General features: G+C 41.8%; 1 protein-coding gene across 1 annotated transcript in view; it reads right to left on the bottom strand.

Annotated features, from left to right (window-relative positions):
- The window catches only part of arhgef10la (Rho guanine nucleotide exchange factor (GEF) 10-like a), a gene marked incomplete at both ends in the record, with an annotated part of 107614 nt that overhangs the window by 29423 nt on the left and 59832 nt on the right, over positions 1-18359 (bottom strand). The window contains one exon of the mRNA XM_083893071.1: positions 16051-16172. Within this exon, the coding sequence (XP_083749197.1) occupies positions 16051-16172 (122 nt within the window). The remainder of the gene's footprint in view (positions 1-16050; positions 16173-18359) is intronic.

Genomic DNA, 18359 nt, shown 5'->3' with positions numbered 1-18359 from the left:
GTTAAATGTTTACACCATATTTTCAATAACCATTTAAAGGGGTCATATTATACCCAATTTCTCCAAGTTCCCTGGTGTCCTAATGAACATGTCTGTGACATGCTTTGGTCAAAATACCATAAGGATGAAGCACCACAGCAGTTCAATCACAAAATCACAAAACAGTCCTGTTCAGAACGCTCGGTTTAGTAGTATCTCTTTATGTCCACCTTAAAAAAAGTAGAATGAAACTTAAGGGACAGGAAATGACATCAGCCACAGAGGCTACCGGGAGCTAACAGCAGTTAGCATTTTTAAAAGTGATCATTTGCAGGCTCTAGCAGGCACATTGCCATCATATATAACATGTATGCATAGGACAGATAAATCCTTTGAGGCTGGAAGTTCGTGTAGAACTCTGTGCTGCACTGTGGAGCCAAGAATAGAACTTTTCGAGGACTTCCGGTTTTTTAGATACTGTTACCCTCGCCAGCACTCTCACGTGTTTTACGGACAAAGTGGCACTCCGTAATTCCAGGAATTTAGGGCATTGTGTCGTCCCAGTGAGCGCGGAAATCAACATCGCGTGTTTCATCTCCTGTACTTAGACTGCGGAGGGCCACAAAAACATGAGTGAGTCATCTTTTTTCACACTTTGCCAACTGATAGGGCTTCCAGAGTCCCACATATAAGGATTTAAATGATTAAAAAGTCGATTTTGCATAATATGCCCCCTTTCAAAAAAATAAAATAAATAAATACTCTGTGTCTCGTAACAGAACTTGAAATTATGATGTCACTTAACGTGACCCAACCCTGAAATTTGAATGCCTAAAAACTGGGTTTATATTTTTACAATTGGACATAAAATTATAATTTTGAACCGGCAATGCACTCACTGAAAAGACATAAGGATTAATATAATTGGAATGTGACATGTACTTGGATCAGGACGCAATGCACAGGAGTCCTCACAACCGAAGTCCTGCAATGAGACATTTCTGACAGCTATACTATGAATAGAAAGAGCCAACATGTTTACACAAGAGAGGGGGGGGGGAGAAAATCCTTTATCCTATACGCCGCCTTACATATACAGGAGACTAGTTAAACCGCAAAGGAGTGATGGAGGTTGACATTTACAGTAAAGAGCCGGTGGCTGTTAGTGCATCAAACCCCCGTGGTGAATGATGATTATTTTGGTGTGTAGCCGCTGAGGGTGGGCCGTGTGACAGACGGAACAGCTAATTGTGTGTCGCGAGGATGATGGGGGGTGGTGGTATAGGTGAGTTGTTGAGTTTGGGAAGGGATGGAGGGAGTGAAGGGAGGGGGAGGGGTCAGCAATGAGCAACGCACGTCTTTAACTGTCATCCTCCATGGTGGCAAGCATCAATCTCAGGTAATTTAAAGCCCTCTTTGAGTGGCGTCCTCCCTCTTTTCTCTCCTGTTGGGTGTGTTTGTAAACAAAGAAAAAGAGAGGATGCGGGTAGGTCACTATAATCCCCACATTCCCTCCCCCCCCCCCCCTCCTCACTCTGTCTCCATCTATTCAAATTCACAACACAGATGCATCGCTCGTCTTCCATATCAAGTCCCATTTTCTCTTCCCCATCTTTCACTCTGTAATGCCTCCTGGTTTTTTTTGGGGTTTTTTTACACCGTCTTTTTTCTTTGCTCTACCACTCTGCTAATTCACCGTCAACTGTAGTAAAATACTTTTTAATAGGTAATTAAGTGGCAGCTATAATGTGGAGCCTCGTGGACGCACCTGAGGTGAAGAGAGAGTCAGAGTTGCTGTGGACCGCAGGGACTCAAACACTATAGTGGACTGTGCAGGTAGTTTGACGGTGGCTGGACTTATTATCAGTCACCTGAGACTGACAGGTGCTGCGAGCCAATCTCACCAGAGCTTGATTGCTTTGTTTGTCTGCACTTTTCAGAGTCAGTATGGCATCACCACTGGGACGTATCCACTCCATCAGAGTCTATCAGATAAGTATTTACAGGCGCGAATGTGCGCGGGGATAATTCAGATAAAGAGCTGATGTTTAAAACGAAGAGTTCCAGGAACACCTACTCTTATAAAATGATTACAGGTATAAAGTGGAACTCTAATTTTGGAACATTGTAAAAGTAATTAGCTATTCACAGCCCTTCTTTCCATCTAATATTTCCATTCTGCACATGCGTTGATTAGCATGAGGGATAATTTCCATATGATTATCTCAGAATAAAATTCCTTGATTTTTGAAGAAAAAAATTGTGCGTCTGTAGCTCGTGACGATTTAAGTGTACGACGACACTACAACTGTGTTCCTTTGCAGACGGATCATTTCCACATATGTGCAGATTATATTCACAGACACAAAGGAAATATGGATCTTCAATAGTGACTGTGCCAGTGGCAATCCTGAGGCTAATAAGGTGAAGCACATTCAGAAATCAATGAGATTTAAGCTTTCTTGAAGTCTGTGTGTGTGCGCGCGTGTGCGTGTGTGTGTGTGTGTGTGTGTGTGTGTGTGTGTGTGTGTGTGTGTGTGTGTGTGTGTGTGTGTGTGTGTGTGTGTGTGTGTGTGTGTGTGTGTGCATGTGCGTGTGTTACCTTTTGGGACCTTTTCTGGCAAAAACACTGATCTCGTCAGGACCAGAAGTCCTCATGGAGACTCAAACCTGGTCCTAATGAGGAAGAATTTCGTTCCTGAGAATTTGGTTTGAGTTTGAATTGAAGATAGGCAGTAACGGTTGAGGTTGATGTGAGAGATAACGCGACAAATGGCTTTGCAAGCCTGTGTGTGTGTGTGTGCGTTGGTGAGAAGTTGAGAAGCTGAAGCTATTCCCGTGTGACTCGACACGATGAGATAGGAAGGTGAGCCTGTATATCGGTGGAGTGAGGTGTGATGGAGGACTTCGGGGACTGTGGGGTGGAAACGGGCGGCTGAGCTAATTAAAACGAGATTTGTTGATGTGATGAGAGGGCGGCCTCCCAGCTGCTGGTTACCAATGACCCACTGGTCGACAGAGAGTCTGCCCCACCCATTACCCAAAGAGGGCACCAGCCCATATGCTCGGTTCCAGGTGGCTATGGTTAGCAGAGGTGCATCCATTTGCTTTTTGGGAAGACAAATGTAAAATGTGAGCAATTACACCGGTTCCTTGTGGATAGAACTGACGAGGCCTTTAACTGTGACTTATCTACTGTGAACATTTTTGCCCTGCTACAGTTCTTGGCTCTGTGTGTCAACAAAAGTAAGAAATTGTGGTTATTGGTAGTGGTCTAAAATGACAGGGTAGGGTTTCTAATGATTCATGCTCTTGCCTGTAGACCGTCAGAGCAGCGTCCCCTTGGTGGGGACAACTTTCCCAAATCCAATTAATGCTGCCTTGCTTATCAAGGGCTATACTCGCGTGCAGTGCGTCTCCTTGCAGCAGCATTCCTCTGCAAGGCAAGCACTGTGAAATCTGCTCCGAGATATGCGAGGATCAACAACACGTCAAATTTGTGTCAACCGTTATCCAAAAAAAAAAAGGCCCCCAAACGTCATAGTCATCAGGGACCTACATTGTTATCTGGGGCCAGCATTGCATTGTTTGGCATCCACAATGCTTATGTAATGGGTTCTCTTTATTGGAGAGTGTGCCCTATAGTCACTTGTGAAATATTGCATTCAGTGAAAACTACTGAGCACACATTTCTGGACGATTCAAGAGGGAAGGAAAAAAACGACTGTGCAAATACAATATATTGCACTGTATAGTCTGCTAAAAATCAAATAACAACTACAGATACAGAGAACTGTATATATATATATATATATATATATATATATATATATATATATATATATATACACTCCACAGTCACAGTGACTTCCCCTAATTCCACATACCAACAATCTTTTACACGCACTAACAAGCACTAATAGAAAACTTCCACTGTTTATTAACTGGTAATTGACTTGGGCTGGTGCTCCCTCTCTACTGCAACGACACAACCTCAGCACAAAGGGAGCCTTAAGCATCTGGGGGTACATGTCAAAACCTAATATGAGCTGAATATATAATAATATGAGCTTACATATATATATTTTAGACAAGGATTCGAGTTGGTTTACATGAAGAGGCTAATGGTGTGTCGTCAGCTGTGGTAGAATTTCAACTTAATGGCTCCAAACTGTTAAAAATGTACTGAATACAGTGAATATAATCTGCAACCAGTGTTTTTAAGTGACCTGCTATTGTGCATTGAAGTTGATTAAGTGACCTATCCTTACTGTACTGTGTCAGGTATGTATTAAAAAGGAGTGGGTAAATTATTTAGTTACTGAATGCCAATCAAGACCCCTTTGGTCGACAGGGCCTGTTTCAATTGCCATGGGTGAAACAGAGCAAAGAAAAGCATAATGCCTAAGGCTACAGCCAGGAAGGCCATCGAGTGAATGGTCACTCAGTCTGAAATGAGTCACAGAGCTGCTGCTACAAGTACCACATACTTAAGGAGCTCTAAACATGAGAGATTCTGTTCAGGTTATCTCAGTGCCTTTATTCATTGCTAAAATGTAAAAGGATGTTGTGTCGGTTAATTGCGTTTGTCTTGGTTTTACAACTCTTTTTTTATAGAAGAAAATAAATCAATAAAAAGAATTTGATAAACCGAAGCACAAGGGAGGTGCAGAGAAAATGCACGTCCAACAAAAACCTGGAAGCAATTACAGGTGGATGCCCAAAGGTGCCCCAAAATAACAGGCATGTTTACTACAGGTGCCAACATCAGGAGGAGGAGAGGTGCCTGGCCATAGAAAGGAGCAAGAACATGACAGGGAAACTGGCAAAGAGGGACAGGGAGACCATGACAGAGACAAGGAGGGACAGAGTGAGGATAAGATGGAGGAAAGTGGAGTTGATGACATAGTGGTAAGGAGTAATGTTAGCAAATTGAGAGACACTCAGGGATGGAGGCAAGCTGTGTGTGTGTGTGTCTGTGTTTTCACAGACACACAAAGAAGCACATTGTTGTGACAAATTTTAGTTGGCTCTATAAACACACAACTCCGTTTAGTTTATTTTTTTTCAGTTAACAAAAAAGTTTTTTTCAATTTTATTTTTTGTTATTCCGTTAGCTTTCATTAACTATAATAACCTTGTCCCTGACCAGTGTGGCTGAGGTTGTACCTCTGTGCTACATATTGTATAAACATAGCTTTTGGACATAAATGCTCTCATGACACAACCATATGGGGACAGCAAAATGTTTACCAAAACATCAGACTCTCTGATGAACGTTAACACAAACTGATGAAAGGATCAAAGTTGAAACTTAATTTCCATGTTACAATTTCATGAGGTAGATGTGATTTAAATTCCACCGGCATCAACAAGCTGATATCAAAGGGCCAACCACCTTCTGTGCTTGCATGCCCACATTATGCTCAGAATGTTCAAATTCATTTGGAAACAAAAGATGAAACTGTCTACACAGTTTGAATGGTCAGTCTGATGCTAACTCTTCAAAAGGCCCATATCAAGTCCTTCAGTGGTGGTTGACAAAACCATACGGCTGCCAGATTATTCAAAGTGGCTCAGGGCATTTCCCTCTCTTTACTAACCACCGTCTGTACACAACAATTCACTGTCTCCTCTGGCTTCCCACAGATCATCAACAACAAGTGGAATGAAGTTGAAGAGTGGTTTTGCATATCGCTGTTGAGCACCGCAGCCTGACATTGCCAGGACATCGCAGACTCATATTCATGTCTCCCCACCCCTGCAAATTAATAGCTGAACTGCTGATATATGGCCAACAAATCATGTGACACAAAGTTGCTGTGATGCTGACATTTAAAAAATGAGCTTCTTATTATGATCAGGTTTTGGCCTCTGTGAGGACTTCTGGTCCCGACAAGGTCAGTGTTTATGCCAGAAAAGTACCTAAAGAGGTAATAAGTATAAAAGTCCAACTTTAGTCAGACTAAGACATTAATTTGGTTTTCTTAATGTGATGTAAACACATTAGTCCAACTAAAATCAAGCCAGTCTTAGTCGGACTAACATACCGGGATAATGGGATTCATAGTCTGATTACTCCTGCATGTGTACACTTAGTCAGACTGGAGTCGGACTTGGAGTTCTGTGCATGCACCAGGAGACGACATAAACTGCATTACTGTTACCGTAAAAGAACAACATGGCTTCAACTCAAGCAAAAGCTATGGAAAAGACTCATTTTTGGACTAATGTAGGTACGAGACATACAGAACACCAGCACAATCCATCTCGCTGTTCGCTGTTTATTTTTCTGTGACGTAAAGGTCAACTGGAAACTGATTCGATACGCACTAGCTTATAGAGAGATACAGCGCCACCTACGGAGGTGAAGTCACATGTACCCAAACTCGGCAAGTTGTCCAATTACCTTAGTCGGATTATGGCCTTAGCTTGATTAAACGATGCATGTAAAGGCACTGACTTTGCTGTCATGCCAGTAACTGGTCTGCAAGTTCAAAATATGAGCAAAAACGCCTCCACGTCTTACTCTTTCTCCATCTTCCCTGCCCATGTGCCAGTCATCAGTACAGAGCTCACACAAGGTTTGGCTGAGCACACGTTACCCACCTCAGAGAGAGAGAAACTGACACAACTGTTTGTCAACATGGGAGCCTATAATGAAACCCTGGGCACAAGAGTAGACAAGACTTTCTATAATCCTAATATCTGATGGCAGGAAATGCAGAACAAAGGCAGATCTGGTGCCAGCTCAGTCCCTGCAATGTGGCGGTGGAAAATACTTTTGCCAAAAAAAACTCAAGCACCTCCTGCATTTGAACATGCCCCTTACAATCCTTGGATTCTTGTTCTATAGTGTCCTATTTGGCACGAGATGAGACAAAGAAAAATCACAGATGTTCACAAATCGGGTTTTTCCGACTACCACACTTTAGATTCAGTGTATAAACTTCAGCCTGTACAGTGATTTTTGAAATAATGTTTGTTTTCCTGTCATGGATCACAGAAGCAAAACAAAGCCAAGTGGAAAGTTTAGATTTGCAACTACTTTAAAATAAGGGAGAAGGTAACAACTACCTGCCCTTAATTCACTTAACACCAGCCGAAAAACAAGCTGCACGCAGAGTGGTAGTAAATATAAAGAGCACATATCACAGCAGCAGACAGCTCTAGTTTGGCACAAACGGAAATCAAAGTGAAGAAAGTGCTTTCTTTTCTTCCTCTCTGAATTAACACACTTTTTACCAATCAGCCCCCTCCACACTGATGTATAGTTATAGAGAAAAAGAATGTGACCGTCGAATGACCATGTTTTGCAGATCTGCAAGATTTCCCTTCTGGGTAGATAATTTGTTTCTGCATGATATCATGACAAGACCAGAATGAGCAGAAACCCAAGGCCACAGAGGGACTGTAATTAGTACGTTAACTGTCACCGCAACTGATCGGGGGCCTTTCGCAAATGACCTAACTGGCAAATGGTGGGTGTGTCCACCCAGACCACATGGATTCAGGCGATGCATTGCCCTCTACTGACAGCGACAGTAAGGAGACACAGAAGTCAGGCTCGTGGAGTGTGATCGGTGCAGCACATGTAGCTACGAGCACGTCGTTTGTAATGTCTGACTGGACTCGAATCGCTTATGTTGAAAACAAGACTTTCTAATTATGAAATTAGTCACTCTGATCTCGTCATTACGAGGCAAATTAAAATTCCCTGATCCTTTTCAACATCCCTGTACTGTTAAATTATTAAAAAAAAAAAAAAAAAAAAAGCTCAGATACATTGGATTTACTGATGGCATTCAAATTCTGATGATAATGCACTCCCTGGGGTGCGTGAACCATTTGTTTTAATACACTCTTCATGCACACACACACACCAACAACTTTGGTGCCAGAACTGGCAGCCAATCCAGCATTCATGTCACGGCCAATACAAGGCTTTATTTTGCTGTCTTGCCAGGAGAAAGGCTATTTTATTGGCAAGCATGGCAACTACTCATAATGATACCACTCATCATCTACTATGTAAAAATATGTTTGGGACAATACAATTGCAATAAAATGGAACAATAAAATGTGTTCTAATTACAATATAATGTACAATTATTATTTTTCACTATACAGGTGCTAATAAAAAAAAAAGCCCACCCACTAAGTCTATTTCTTCTTCTGCGGTTCTTGTATTTCGCTTGCTGCCGACAGGACTGAATTTTATGGTGCGTTCAACTTGAAAGTACCTTCTAACCGTGACTCAAATTCAATAAACGTGACAGTTGATGCTTCTAACCCCTGGCAGACTTGAGAGTCACATCTACAAATAAGGCCTGACCTCTGCATGCTCCTGCAACATTAGCCAAAATCATGTCACTACAGCCTCAGAGTTGCTCCCTGCAAAAGCCAAAGTTTGACTTCTGCCTTGACCTCTCTGGGTGTCCCTCTTTGATCTCAAGCACTAAACAGTCACACACAGAGCTTGTGTGTTGTACTTGGAAAAGGTTGTCTGGTGTTTGGGTTTGTGGAGTCACAATGGCCAGATGGGCTCTGGTGACAGGTCAGCTGTGTAAATAAAATTAGCACACTTCCTCCTACATTTGCAGTCAAGCGTACGGATCTTCTCCATTAGTCTTTCTTTGTCGTCTTCAATAGCTTCTGATATCTTGCTCTCCAGTGTAAGGCAGTCACTACACCCCTAGAAATAAAAGTGCTAAGTAGAACCATATACGGTTCTTCGGCTTGTCCTCATAGGAGAACCCTTTTTGGCTCTACCTGGAGCCCTTTTGGAGGGTTCCACCAAGAACCATTTTAAAACCCTTTGTTCAGGGAAAGGGGTTTTAAAGGATTCTCTGGATCAAAATGGTTCTTACTGGAACCATTGGTGTTACCAAGAACCTTTGAAAAACCCTTTCCCAAAGAAAGGGTTTTTCAGAAGCAAATGGTTCCAGGTAGAACCTCAGCCCTTGTAGAAGAACCCTTTTGGAACCCTTATTTCCAAGAGTGTACCATCAATGTCTTCAATTTCATGTTCTAGTTTGGGTTCAGAATCAGAAGTGATTGAGGCGTCAGCATGACCAGAAGCATCTGTCTTCAGCCACGATTTAGTTCTTCTGCAATGCCTTTTTCCTGGTCCTTCTTCATTCAATGGTGAAAACACGCACAGCTTCTTCAAGTAGCAGTAACAGTAACTAGCCTACTTTATATGCAGGAGCGGCTGCATAAGTAGCCATGTGGTTCCTCTATAACATGCAGTATGGTAATTTAAGGTGGTATCACCACACCCCCAACAACCCAAATTAAAATACAAAGTTTATGGTTTTAAGACCCCCAACACTGTGATTTGAAGCATGGATAGGCTTTTTTGTGATTTCAACTTGAATATTCTGTAAAAGAAAATCAATTTTTCTTTGTTTATCTGACTGTGTTGGGCCAACTTGTTGCTGGTTTTCTCGTGGCTGTTTCACATATTCTGCATACCAACAGCTTACTACGAGCCACTTCTGAACTCGGAGGATGAGCAGCAGCTTTAAATTCACGGAGCTTTAACTTCATACCAAGATTTGACGCACAGATGCTGACAAATTGTTGGAGACAATAAACACATCTGTGCAAAGAGATGTTTGTTTGTGAAACCAGTAATGTTTCACAGAAAATGGAAAAGTGTTGATGTCTATGTATTTCATATCACGGACAGCAGCTGCCAAATGCACTGTAGATACCACATTTGGTTCTGCTTCATGTCCTAAAAACATAAGCCTGATGGCCAATGCTGTATGTGTAGCCACTGTATTAAATGCCAACCATGCAATGTAAATCATACTTCAAGCTGAAACTCGTGTTGTGACCATGAACTTGCGTATGGGTCTAAACTGAATAGAATGTTAAAAAAACAAAAAAAAAAATGTTAACATTAAAATTAAGATGCTGGTGGGAAGCCACTGATGCCATATTTGTGGAAATGATAATGAAGCAAAAACAGTAAAATAAAGCAACAGATACACTAGTCTGTGGTGTTGGTCATCACCATTACTCATTTTAATCTGATAATCATAGAAAAACCTGCATACTGGAGATAACATTTCTAATAAGTAAGCTACTGGGGGGGGAAAACTGCTCTCCAAAGAGTCTCAAACATTTGTGTGTCTCTCTCGCCTCAAGGATATGGTGGCCGGTCTCTGTCACTCTAAAAGTCAGCAAACAACCTTCACTACAAAAAAAAGGCAGTGAGGTATTTATTACATGTTAATTTGATGACTTTGTGTTAAAAAAAAAAAGATCATACGGAAGAGTCCAGAGGGAGGAGGGAAAAATTAATCATCAGAGAGAAGCTGCGTCAGGGGAAGGCCACCTTTTTGTCCTTCTTCTTTTCAGTCCATATTTCATAACAGCATTTCAGAAGCCTTCACACTGTTCGCTTTCTCTCATCTTGGCTGTAAGAGCTTTGAGTCATTATGTGCATAAATCAGTCTTCCTTCCAGACAAAATGCAGCCATGAACACAGTGTATTTGCTGTTGCCAGGGATGCTTCTCAACAAGCTCATTTTCCCCGTACACGCTGTCACTTTCATGTGGCTAACTGAACAGCACAGTCCTGCTCTCTTATCACTCCATCAGCAGGGAAGATGGGTGACATAGGAAGTAAGAGGGACATGCACAATAGGCTCAAAAAGCACCACCCAGTCAGTAAACAAGCATGACCCAGTAAAGTGTGATCGTTCCAAATCAAAAAAATAGAACAGAAGTATGTTTAAAGACTGAATTACACCAATTCCAATAGAAAAATAGAGAAATAAATGTGGAATAATGGTAATCTGTGTGATCTATATAAACTAGTGCAGTGTATTAACGGTGTGAGCCAAGTGTTGCCATTTTTTTTCCCCATGAGCTGAGACACAGACACTAATCCTCCCCGAGAAAAAGAAGGAAAGCTAACCAGCCCAAACCCTTTTCCAGTTTGTTATTCTACACTTCAAAGCATACATGATGAAATCCCTATAGGTATTATAAGAGCTCCAGCATACCAACCCTCCTCAAACCTGTTCTACCCTAATGCCTCCTAAATGGAGTCTAGAAACATGTCCCCTTGCTTTTTTTGTTGTTGTTTTTTAATAATCTTTGTAGCCTTGGAGTTGCAAAGGAAGAGACACTTTCCGACTGAAGGATATAGCCTCTGGTTTCTGGTTCCCTGACTGTAAAATACAGTACACACGATGCTATGCGTGTGCTCCAGGTTAAAATCGGTACATAAACCAGGTATTGATCGTCTTCAGAGGTTTGCTGAATATACAGAAATACAGCGCACAGCAAGATAAATAAAACGTGTCCTGGAGAGACACACGCGTGTAAATTAAGCCATCCAGTTCTCCGTGCACTGTGTGACGGCATCAGATGCCAGTCGTTATACAGCTTACTGAGCTGTCACATTATTGCATTTCATAAATATATCCATTACAGCTCAGGCGACCACAAGCTGCCAGAGTAACTGAACATAAACAGCTGATAAAAACTGTGTTAAGACTCACAGTCACACAGGAATAGGGACGCAGTGGCTGAAAACACATAAAGTATTATATCCGATATACATGATATAAAGCAGTAAATACTACAAAAAGCATTTGGGAAAAAACAAAACTAACTGTGATAAATCCACTCATCTCCCTCCACAAGGTACCGGTGTCTTTTCCCCAATTTCTTCTTTGTCTTTACCTTGCAGGACACGGTGGTTGCGGCCAAATCAGCCACTGAACTGGGAAAAACCTGGCCAGTCTCCCAGCTTTAAGAGAACTAAGTCCTCCCTCTCAAACCTGAACCAAGCTTTTTGCTTGATTGCTGATGCTGATATTCTCTCGTGACTTTGGAGGAGAGAACGTCTTTTAACAAATACGGCACAAACTTTGAGTTTTCTGTCTGAAAAGGCTGTTTAGGGAGGAGAACAAGCAAGCAAACACATTCTTAAGATGGTCGACTTTAACGGGTGTGGATTTTTCTTCATTGAGCCTTTTGTTAAAGCAGAACTATGCAAGATCCATCAATCCATCCATCCATCCATCATCTACCGCTTTATCCTCCACTGGAGGGTCGCGGGGGGTGCTGTGCCTATAGGCCACATTATACTTCTCCGACTGCGTAATGCGTTATCCGACTGCGTAACCACAGAGACCCCCTCAAGCCTTCATACTTCTCCGTCGCGGTGACGGATACGCACTGCAATTTCCCGCCCGATCAGTAGGGGTCGCTACGCAAGGTTGTTGTGCTTTTGGCTACAGTGAGCAATGGCGTCCGAGAGAGAAAGACTGTTGTTGTTGTTGAAACAGTGGCCGTTTCTCACTTTTCTGTGTCACAGAACTCAGTTTTAAGATAATTTGAGGCGAGAAATTGGCCATTTAGAGTCTAAACTGTGCTGTGTGTATTAAGATATGACGTATTTATAGTTTGGCAGCGACGTTGTCGGCGGGTGATCAGCTCCCCCTCTGCGGACGCTCGGTGCGCACAGTGGCCGGCACAGAGCAGCGTTAGCTCGGCCTGTCCAGAGGACCAATCGCAGCCCTTGCTGTCTCCAATGTCCCTTAACGGAGTGACGGAAAAAAGTATTCCGTGCAGTCAGAGACGACGCAGAGACTCTCCGACAGCCTCTCCATCGATGCAGAGGACTCTGCGTAACCTACGTAGCACACTTTACGCAGGAGTATAAATTGGGCTTATCTCAGCTGGCATACGGCAATAGGCGGGGTACACCCTATAGCTCGCCAGTCCATAGCTGGGCCACATAAAGAGACAAACAACCATTCACTCATACTCTCACACCTACGGTCAATTTAGAGTGACCAATTCACCTAATCCCCACATTGCATGTTTTCATGTTTTTGGACTGTGGGAGGAAGCCGGAGAACCTGTAGAAAACCCATGCAGACACGGAGAACGTTTGTATCCTAATTTAAGCTTTTCTTCTTCTAAGACACACCCCCTAGCCACCTGAATCTGATGTAATGTTTCATCAAAGGTTCTTTTTTTTTAGCAGTGAGGTATGCTATTAGTGCACTTGGGACACAGCTACAAAGTATATTATGGTATGGTGCATGCAGAGCAACGAGTGCTATTTGTTGTTTCATTAAACTGCGGACTCTCCTGCGCAAGAGGCCGGTTGAGCTGTTCAAGCATCTTCTTTTTAATCCGTTAACCCAACCACCTCGCACCGTCCCTTTGGGCCGAACGCCAATCTGTTCAGTTTTCATCTTTCCAAAATGCCAGAAAGGGCAGCGAAATTGAGTGTGCATTGACTCTTTGATCGACGGCCATCAGAATGTGGTTTGTCTATTAACCAAGATAGTGCCCCCATATGTGTGTGTGTGTGTGAAAGAGAGAGGAATAAAATGAAAGAGATAAATTGAGAAGAGTCAGTCTGCCCAGGCTGTTCTCCCGCTGTTCTCTCTCGGTAGACTTGTGATAAGGTTTATCTCCGGTGCCTAACGAGTTCACCCGGTAGCCAAGGCCAGCTCCTGCTGAGTGGACTGGGGCACACAGCACAGCACCACACCCAGCCAGAAATGGGCTATGTTCCCTGAGGTGACCTGTGCATGTTGTTCATGCTACACTGCTTTAGAACTTTATTTTCTGTAGGAAATGGCTTCAGCCCCTTTGGCCACATCTCTTTTAATCTGGGATTTGTTTTTTCTTTTTTGCCTTCTTTTCTTCAGCCTTTCGACTCACTGTAACTCAGACCGCTAAGAGAAGCTACAAGCTTCTTGAGAAAGAGATGCATGGAGCTTTAGCACAGAGAGGCATGTGTGTGTCCCAGAGGCAGTGGCTGAGTCGAAGATGGAAACACAGAGAGGGAAAGAGGGGGCTGCCGCTAAGTTAAGCCCCTAATCACAGTCTGCTCTGCATGAAGGACTTAAAGTCACTCCATTTAATGCTACCTTCTCTTTAGTCAAAAAAGGGGAAATAAATACTCCCGCTTTACTCCCTCAGCTTTCTGACACCGAGCCTCAAACTTTAGTATACAAACCAATGTTTTCTCACATTGGGGAGAAAACATTGGTTTCTCCCCAATGTGATTATTGGGGTCACCTATACAATTGTTTTGTGTTTTCCATTAAAAGTCACTTTTAAAGTAGTCAATTTTTGGTCGAAATTTTAGCGCTTTAGTCAACCAAGAGTTTCTTTGGTTGATTACAGCCCTAGTTGCTGGAGATGGGCCTCTATACACCTATGTACATATTCCATTAAAAACCAGACGTTTGCAGCTAGAATAGTCAATTACATTGTGCATTTCTGATTCATTTAATGTTATATTCATTGAGGAAAAGTGCTTTTCCTTCAAAAATAAGTGACATTTCTAAGTGACCCCAAACTGTTGAACGGTAGTGTATGTTTGGTGAGTTTGACAGTTCTAAGAACGACTGCACAGTAAGTCACATTTGTGACTGACATGGCTGCCAATTCCTTCGCTCGTGTGCTCAGATGCCTCATTTGTTTTGCGAGAGAAGAGAAGAGGGATCCTCCGAGACTGCAGGGTCCCATAGGCTTGAAATATATTAATTGACTTGGCTCTGCTTCCAGCCAGGTGTAACACACTTTTGCAGAAACATCAGCAAGATCTTTTGGGAAAATACCCCTCCCCCCCACTGTGTCAAAGCTTCCCTTTGTGCACTTCCGACTGCTGTTTCACCTCACCTTCCCGTCTCATCCACAGGCCCGGCAGACTATGGGGTGGCATATAGGTGTTAATCTAATGTCGGTGCATTGATTTATGCTTGGGTGTCCCACAGCCATTAAGATAACTGCATGATCACTTTATAAAATCCTCCCCGGGTGGCCATGGTAACCTCCCTCACCCTGCTCAGAAAGACTTGTAACCACATTATGGTGATATAAATGGGGATAGAAATATTATCTTTCAGCCCATGTAAACTGATTCCAAGCAATTTCCTCCGACTTCTAAACCCTTTTAGTCGATCTCTCACCTGCGCTGAACATTTGATCCATTGAAGGCTTCTAGAACTTAACAGCTCATATTGATGGAGATTCTTCAGATGGAATCTCGAGGTTATGCTCTCTTGTCACCTTGTATTGTATTTTTGAGTGATATCATCGGTGACACAATGTGTTTTTTCGCTGCCAGTGGAGAGATTTGGTGGGAAATCGCTGTGTTAATTTGCATTATAATCTACTGTATGTCGACTGAACTACAGTATGGGCAACGTCAGTTTAGAATCAATGACCCCATTTAAAGATTTGCATCTGGAGTTCAAGGAAGGTGATAAAGAAAAAAAAATGTTTTCCTCCATAATAGAGTCAGAGAATAAATGCAGTATAATTTAATGTGTTAGTATGAGGCAAGCATTCGTCTCACCCTAAGATTGTATCCAGCCCCCCATGACCCTCTTGTGGAGGATAAAGCTGAATACAATACAATGTGTGAGTTCATTTACGAGATTTTTGCCTAAATGAGATTCTTAACCCTTAGATCACAGAGCATTTTGGCTGCTTTTTTCCATTACTGTGGCTGTAAGAATGTGCAATATATAATGTCTTATATCCTTTTTTCAGCCCAACCTAGGCAATGTGATGAAAACTTTTTTTTCTTCCATTTTCACCAAGTATATAAACAGACAATAAGTACTCGAAATTGGGTTGAATTTGTGAAATTTGGAAAATACACATTTCCAAAGGTCAAAGCTCACTTGGCTTGTTTTTATGAACAAAAAGAAAAGATGGTCTAATTTTGTGACTTCTGCACACTTATTGCTGCTTTATATCACTACTAAAAATGCGATATCAAGGTAATCATAACTTTGACCCAACAACTCATAAGAAGACCAAAAAAACAACTTTTGTAAAGCGTGAATATGTGACCTATACGTAAACACACACTCCAAGGATGTCCATATAAGGAGTTGTGTATTATTCCTATGGCAAATTAATATGGGTGCACTAACTGTTAACATTGGTCAGGTATAGGAAGCCTTTCCTTTCCACACGGACTTCTTCTACATTTCCACAGCCCCCACATGATAAACCTTTGTTCTTAATTTGCTCATCACAGAATGTTAATAGTGTTGACACATTTACCTTTCTCTCCGGTGACTTCATAGCAAAGACAGGGATGTGACAGGAAAGCAGTGGCCACCAAAGCGGGGCCATCAATTTCCCTTCATCCTCTCCACACAACCAGCCTGGTGAATTCTCCTCGCCTGAAACAAAGAGTTAATGTCTATGAGCTTGTTTTATTGATGTCAAAACCACGTATGAAAAAGAAAGTTATTATGATACTCCAGTTATGTTATATTAATGATGTTATGAGAATGTGACTATTCAGCCAGAGGCCTTTATCCCAAATGTAGGAGGTAAGGCCAGGAACTGCCAACACAGAGCCTAAACAGTGATTAAACCTTCACTTAATCAATGGTGAGAGTTATTCCCTGCAGGAAAAACGCAACTGCTGAATTTGAGTCATAATAATAGATGAGCCTGTTATTTTTTCCTGTTGTTTTGCGCCATCTCAGCGCTGAAAGTTCCAAGCAATTCAACACATGCAGCCCTGACAAGACAGTGGGCAACTCTGCCAAAGTATTCCCTTTATGTTATTTTTTATGTGATCAATTTCAATTTATTGAGATTTAATTGTGCATGAAATTCAACAGCTTGCAAAAAAATTGCTTCTTGTTTTGTACTCGTACATTACCGCGGAACAAGCTACCCTTTACTAGTAGGGTGCCTTCAAGACGTCACAGATGCCTTTCACTATATAATACGTACTGGAACGTTGTTTGTTCACAATTTGTTCAGCGCTGCCATTGACAGACAGCACCAAATGTTGCAGGATTGGCTTAATTTAAGTATTCTGGCCACACAGATAACAAACTGTGTTCAGGATTTAATTACCTGCATCAACTATTTTAACAACTGCTGCTGGATCTAGTGAAGTAATCACTTTCCCACGCTGGCAACTTGCCAGTTTGCAAACAGCGGAACCAAATCTTCATCACGTCCCCCAAAAATGTTTTAAATACGTCTGAATAACAGCAAACAAGTTCATGCAGAGCAAGAAGCTACGACAATGATCAAGGACAGAGATAAACAGCTTTGGGAGATAAATAGTGTCTTCTGCTCTGTTTTTCCACATCTTTCGGTGACTTTCATCTAGCGTTTCTTTGTTTTCCCAGGCTTTATTGTTCAACCTTTTAAACACAACAACGCTTTCACTCTCCTCCACTGCTCCACAAAACCTATCTGCATGGCTACTTTAATTGTAATGGTAAATTACATTTCATTGTCTCATATCCACAGCAACACAATTTTTTTCTAACACAAGGTACCAGGTCCTTTTATGTATTCAAATTAGGACGTCTAGACTCAACTTGCATCTAAATACAACATCCTGCAGGGGAGTCGACTTGCAGTAGACAAAGAGGTGTGAAAGCACGGCCTAGAGGGGCAGACCCCTTTCCCAGACAAAGAGATCTGAAAGTATAAAAGTATAAAAGTTTCGGGCTCACTATGCTCTGGGTCTTTCTCCAGCTATGACCACTCGAGTGTAGATTAACCTTTTCTTTGCAAAGAAAATAAAACTTTGTCGGTTGGCAGAATTCTCAATTTCATTCTTCACCAACAGCAGAGAATTTCCACAACTTAATCAAGGGTCAAAATATAGGAAGTTAAGTGGGCTGTCAGTTTTGTATTTTTTGAGGAGCAACTACATCTGAATGCTTTGCATGATTTAAGTACAATTTACTCATTTTAATACTCATACTCACCATATGAGGCGTGTTTGGCTGTCATTATGCATAAATCCTTAAACACTTAATTGTGATTTTCAGTAAATAGAAGACATTGAGTGAAAATTGCACTTCCAGTAGATGACTGTTTGTGTTTAACAATAAAAATAAATAAAACCCTAGACACTAGAAAAACATGTATCCATCACATATTGCACCCAAAGACTATTCTGGGCCATAATAATGAAATGGAAAGATAACCTAAGTACGCAAATAAAAATGCCAGGACTTAAAATAGTAAAATTAAGAAGTGTTGTGGCCAACTTTAAGCACTGGTCACTGTAAGGAATGGGGCAGATAATTAAAATTAAAAAAAAAAAAAAAGTAATTCAGGCGTTCATATTTGCAGCCTTCTCTAGCAGCCGTTCTGCAGCATCAGAGTGGTTTTTTTATATAATTATGGGGTGGCCTATGGGCTGACTACCCCTCAAAGATTCCCCGTAACGATAAAGAGAGGTGTGAGGTCACTTACTAAAAGACTTGAATTGCAGCCAGGCTGCTGCAAGTGGGGCCAGAAAAACCACTGGTTTCCTTTTCCCTAGAGTAGTCAGACACTTTTTGTCCAACATAATTATTATATGACCAAAAAAAATAAAAGCTCTT

This window comes from Microchirus variegatus (genome assembly GCF_963457635.1).
Source record: "Microchirus variegatus genome assembly, chromosome: 7".
In the NCBI taxonomy this organism is placed as follows: domain Eukaryota; kingdom Metazoa; phylum Chordata; class Actinopteri; order Pleuronectiformes; family Soleidae; genus Microchirus; species Microchirus variegatus.
Note: the sequence above shows the minus strand (reverse complement) of the source record. Positions and strands in the feature narration are given on the sequence as shown.